The following is a 6,005-nucleotide window of genomic DNA, read 5'->3' on the forward strand; positions in this document are numbered from 1 at the left end:
GTCATGAGATCTCTCTCTTCTTAAGTCTTTGGACAATCCTCTTTACTGAGAGTAACTTCAGTTCCTATTGGCAAATAGTCTCTTTTGGAGTTTTTCATCTTATACCTTTTAGGATGGTATCAATGTACATAGATTGGGAGAGCCCAAGCAACCTTTTGGATCTATCTCTATAAATCTTTATTCCTAGAATATAGGTAGCCTCTCCTAAATCTTTGATGGAGAATTATTTTGATAGTCAAATCTTTGTACTATGCATTGTTGGTACATCATTCCCAATAAGTAGTATGCCATCCACATATAACACCAAGAAGATGATTACGCTTTCACTAACCTTTTTGTAAACACAAGGTTCTTCCTCACATCTAACAAAATTGAACTTTTCAATTGTTTTGTTAAAGTGAATGTTCCAACTTCTAGAAGCTTGTTTCAATCCATAAATGGATCATTGCAACTTGCAAATTTTATTATGATCAAACAAAGATTTGGATCCCTTAGGTTGTGTCATGTACATATCCTCTTTTAGCTCACCATTAAGGAAAGTCGTTTCACATCCATTTGCCATATTTCATAATCATAGTATGCTGCTATAGCAAGAAGAATCCGAATTGATTTGAGCCTTGCCATGAGAGAAAAGGTTTATTCATAATCTATATCTTTCTTTTGACGATATCCCTTGGCAACAAGGAGAGCTTTGTAGGTTTCAACCTTCCCATCTACTACAATCTTTTTCTTGTAAATCCATTTACATGCAATTGGTTTTATATCCTTTGGAGCCTTAACTAAAATCCATACTCTGTTGATCTTCATTGATTCCATAACTTCTTGCAATTTCTTACAATCCAAGCTTCACATAGCCTCTTCATAGCTTATGGGATCATCATCATCATCATATGCCTCATTCGATGTGTCATCTTGCACCATTAAGTTTAATCTATCAAGTGCATAATTCACTCAAGTGGATCTTGTGACACCCTCTACCCCTCACATATATACTAATAAGGAAAAAAAATTCAAATATTAATTAAAAGTATTTTTAAAACATTTTTTTTACAAGTCTTTCAAAGGGGAAAAAGGCTCACATTCATTTTCTTCTACATCATATTCAAACTTGTCCAAATAAATAATAAAGTATTCTCGACTCAAACAAGGTCGTCTAAGCTTCATACAATTAATATAGAACCTATATCCTAATGTCACATCCTATCAGAGCGTTGTGTTCCTGTGTCCTCTAGCATGAGGTTCTTCATAGTCATCCACCTATTCATTTGCTCCCCCGAACACAAGTTTAAGATCATCACATGATCCAAACACAACAACACACAAGGAGTGAGTTATCACATTCCTAGCTAATAGAGAAACAAGACAATTAAATATACATATTATATAAATGAGATACCACTTGCTTAAACATAGCTCACGTAACTTCACCACTTCGTCATTCAAAATTCACTTTTCAATCATCAATCATATTACACAAGAATCCCACACTTCGATCAAGATATAATAACACATCAATTAGCAAGCATATGCAACAGTTATGCTAAGACTCAATCCTATATGCAATGTGGTACCATGTCAGTGAAAAACCACCCTGGGGCGCTTAGGAGTACATAACAAGACACACCACACCATGAGTTTGTCAGGTCACTCTCACTAAGTAAGATCATAGGGAGACAAGTCTGGGTCACGATGTTTTGCGAGAATGCTCCAACCATATGGAATCAGCATAGGCTTAAAGGAGCACTCAAACCCGGTGACCCCCAAGGCCTACACTCCGAAGAGTCCGTCAGGGCCTCTCCCTCCTGATTCAGGTCCAACCCCTAAAATCATTTTAGCACACAGACACTGCTAGTGAATTATACAATACCCACGATCTCACACTCGTGTCTTAAGCACGTACAACATATTGCGCTACAATTTAACACTGGTTCCTAAATAGGAACCTACACTTTCTCTTTAACACTGGTTCCTAAATAGAAAACCTACACTTTCTTTTTAACACTGCGCATTTACACTTTTCTCAAGATAACACTGGTCGGGTTATTGTATAATTCATAGGTCACAATATAATTATTGTCACATCAAGTGTCAAACACACACACTTATTCACAATCAAATATCATGCCCACAATTTAACATCTCATAACATCACATCAATCATCTCATTTTTACATGTATATCGCAAATTGACACATTCAACTTTGTACTACTCAATTTTCCACTATAATATTATAATATCATTATAGTAACTTATTGCACCTTATAACTCATACACATCACACAATAATAATATTTGCATGATACAAAACATATATATGTATATGTATATAGTAAATTAAACTACATTGCTTTTGTCAAAGGATTTCCATAACAATTAATTTAATATTACGTCAAAAGAAATTACCACTAGACATTAACCTTACAATTTTCTTTAATTTATTATTCTAGTATTACAATAATTATATACACATAACATGTTGATCATCGTCGTAGAAAAATTAGAACAAGATAATAATTTATATAAAATAAGTCATTGAATAATATTATTTAAAATATAATTTACGTTAATAAAGAGTTTAATTTTTTTAAGGGATTCACACTCAACACAAAAACACATCAATTTCATAACAATTTCTCATTGGAACATCAACTGATTCATCAAACATATATAATTCACTGTAATAATTAAAAGGATAAAATGAAAATTACAAAAATACCCCAAAACTCATTCCAATTGATATCTCTAAGGATCCCTACACATGTTCTCACCAATCCCCAATTGTGAATAACTCATCCCTTACCTCTAAGCGGACTCACGTGTCTTCCCACAGCGATAGCGTCATCTCTAACGGTTCCTTAAGATTCCTCCAGTTTTTCCTCCGACTGCTCTGATAGAGTTTCCAAACATCAGAATAACGGAGAAAGGATTAAAGCCTCCATTTGGACTATCTTCATGCGATTCCTTTTTCTCCCTCCACGAACATTATCTCGCAAATCCCAACGGTCAAAGCATGCAAAACTAAATTTCAAACAACATATCCAACTTTTACGACAATCCAATGGTTAACGAAACCGGGATCATAGTTTTACCAAGACAGCTCTGGATTTCTGCGGGAAAGAAAAATGCTATAATGCGAGGGGAATTTATCTTAGCTCAGACATGATATCGAAATTCCCAACGGTGGGAATGCTCGGAAATGGGTTGTGAACATGCTGTTTAAATTTCACGACGATCCAACGGTGAATGAGTCCGAGATCGTCATTTTTCTGAGACAGGTTTGATGGTCTGCGGGAAAAAGAGAGGGTTTTGGGAGAGGAAGAGAGAAAAAACGAAATTGGTAGGCAGAGGAGACTGAAAAGTCAGTCTGAAAACTGACCTAGCATGTCGCTATTTATAACTAAGGGTATTCACGACCTATTATTTACTTTATTTATTTATTTTTATTATTTTATAAAAAAAAATTCTATTTTATTCTCCATCAAATGAATAATAAAATACCTTTCTTATTTTCTCTCAAACCATTATTTTATTATAACTATTTTTCTTTATTTATTTAATCATAAAACATCATTATTCTCTAAAATTTTATATACGAAAAAAAAATGGGATGTTACAGATCTTCTAAAAGGCTCATGCATTGGGTTCATAGGTTGTTAAATTGGTTCTAAGATTGGTTCATTAACCTGTTCTTGATCTATAGCTGGTTCTTGAACCACAATTGTCAGAGATGATGACCTATAGCCTGTTCTTAACATGTTAACTTTAGAACATCAAAGAAAGGCGTTTTAGTTTCCATCTCACAGTCTTGAGTTGTTTCATTGATAAATTGAGTTTCATCAAGCTCAATTTATTTACCATGACTTCTTCCTGCTAGGGACTCCCTTTCTATGAAAGTAGCTCATCTTGCCACAAACACTTTACGGTTAGAAGGTTGGTTAAAATAATATCTAATTGTTTCCTTAGGATAACCAATGAATTTACGCTTATCTAACTTTGCCTCAAATTTATCTGTTAGCAATCTGTTAAAGCATGACAACCCCATACCCTGATATGTTTGAGATTCGGCTTATGTCCTTTTCATATCTCATATGGATTTTAACAATAATTACCTTAAAAATCATATATTTTATTATTTCTAATTGTTTGGTTTAAATTTTTTTACATTATCATATCTATATATAAAGATATAGATATATACGTTAAGGAATTAAACTCTTAATGGTTATAACCTACAATTAAAGAAAACATATCAGCTTTAATTTTTATATTCAATGAACTAAAAAGTTCCATGAGCTTCTTGAGTTTTGTGGCAGAAGGACATTTAAAAAATGAAGGGTTAATTACACGAAAAGGAACCCAGAAACAAAAAAAAAAAAAAAAGAAAAAGGAAAGGACAAATTAAGGATATTTATTTATTCGTCGAAGTTAAGTGAAGTTATAGAATCCTTGTTGGGAGTCTTTTGACAAGGATATGCAATTCTCCGTGTGACAAGATCTTTGTTTATATTTCTTTCAATCAGGGCTTGTTTTCAGGATGGTGATGATGAGCATCATGATGTTCAAGTGCACGTAGAGGAGTTGCCACCTCAACAATGCTGCCAGAAGTAACTCGATCTGCTTCATGAGGTGAAGATGATTTTGCATGCAAACCGTGACCAACTTTCTCAGTCTTGATTTCTTCATCAATATGCACATCATCTTCAACAGTTACCACTACTGTGTTTCGTCCAAAAGGACCAGGCACGATGGTTTCCTTTACCGTTTGGTGCTCATCAAAGTGAAGGACCTCGGTTTCTTGCGTCTTCTTCTTCCTCCTCTGAATGCAGCAGAATAGAGCAAAAGCGAGCATTGAGAGAAACAAGAGGCCACCCAATGAGACAACCACGACTATTATGACTGTGGGGTTGTTTGGAGAGGGTGAAGGTGGGAGTGGGGCCGGGGGAAGGGGAGGAGGACGAACAGGACGAGGTGGTGGCGGTGGAGATGGATGAATGGGACGAGGTGGTGGTGGTGGTGGTCGCACCTTTGGGGGTGGAGGAGAAAATGGACGAGGTGGTGACGGTGGTGATGTTCGAAATGGTGGAGGAGGTGGAGAAAAAGAATGAGGGGGTGGTGGAGGAGGGTTAAAGTGCGAAGGTGGAGGTGGAGGGTAAAAGGATTGTGAAGGTGGTGGTGGAGGATTGAAGGGGTGGGAAGGTGATGGAGGAGGGAAAGTTGGAAAGTAGTTGTTAGGTTGAGTTGAGGCCATTTGGGTATTGTTTTTGTTATGTTGGTCAATTGATGTTTCTAAGAGGTAGTTTTCTAAGTTGGGAGTGTTGTGTCTTGAGTGTTATTTTGTTGTGCGGATTTATAAGAAAAAAATATGGTAAGGAATTAGGGAATGGTTACTTGGTTAGTAACTTGACTCTCATGCAAAGTTTTCTTACGGGTTGTTTGTAGTGGAAAACAATCTTCATTGGACTTCCTTAGCTTGTTTTACTTGCGTTGCTTGCTCTTTCTAGTGTTTTTGATTGAAAAGATGGTAATACCTGTGTTGAGGGTGAGGGTTAGAAAGATCAGGAAAACGTACGATCAGTTTATAGTTGATTCATTATGAGTTTTTTTTTCTTCAGTTAATTAGACATTGTAATATGTTTTGTCCAACTTAAGTTTAGGAAAGTAGCTAGTAGTTTATTTTTTTTTAAAAAAAACTTCCATAGATAAATTAACTAAGAAAATTACGGCCAAATTAAATTAAATCAGATCAAACACAGTAACAATAAACCACAAAAAGCATAAGTCAATTGACACAAGGTTAAGATTTTGATCACTCAAATTTGAGTCATGAATAAGTAATTACATTAAATACTAAGAGTTTTACTATCTATAACCAAAAAAAAAAAAAAAAAAACTACTCAAATAAAATTGTCTCTTGTAAAGAATAGTCTGTCAATAAAACTAAATATAAAAATTGTAAAACTTGATTCTTTCTTAGAATTCAATAGGACCAAATTTAGATTAGTTT

At 34.9% G+C, this 6,005-nt stretch overlaps 1 protein-coding gene across 1 annotated transcript; it reads right to left on the reverse strand.

Moving 5' to 3' along the window:
- Positions 1–4,383: 4,383 nt before the first annotated feature.
- LOC114384407 (proline-rich receptor-like protein kinase PERK10) lies at positions 4,384–5,314 on the reverse strand. Its single transcript, XM_028344078.1, has one exon. It carries the CDS (start codon positions 5,247–5,249, stop codon positions 4,518–4,520), a length of 732 nt encoding a protein of 243 aa, XP_028199879.1. The 5' UTR covers positions 5,250–5,314; the 3' UTR covers positions 4,384–4,517.
- Between the last annotated feature and the right edge of the window lie 691 nt (positions 5,315–6,005).

Source organism: Glycine soja, chromosome 14 (genome assembly GCF_004193775.1).
Source record: "Glycine soja cultivar W05 chromosome 14, ASM419377v2, whole genome shotgun sequence".
Classification (NCBI taxonomy): Eukaryota; Viridiplantae; Streptophyta; class Magnoliopsida; order Fabales; family Fabaceae; genus Glycine; species Glycine soja.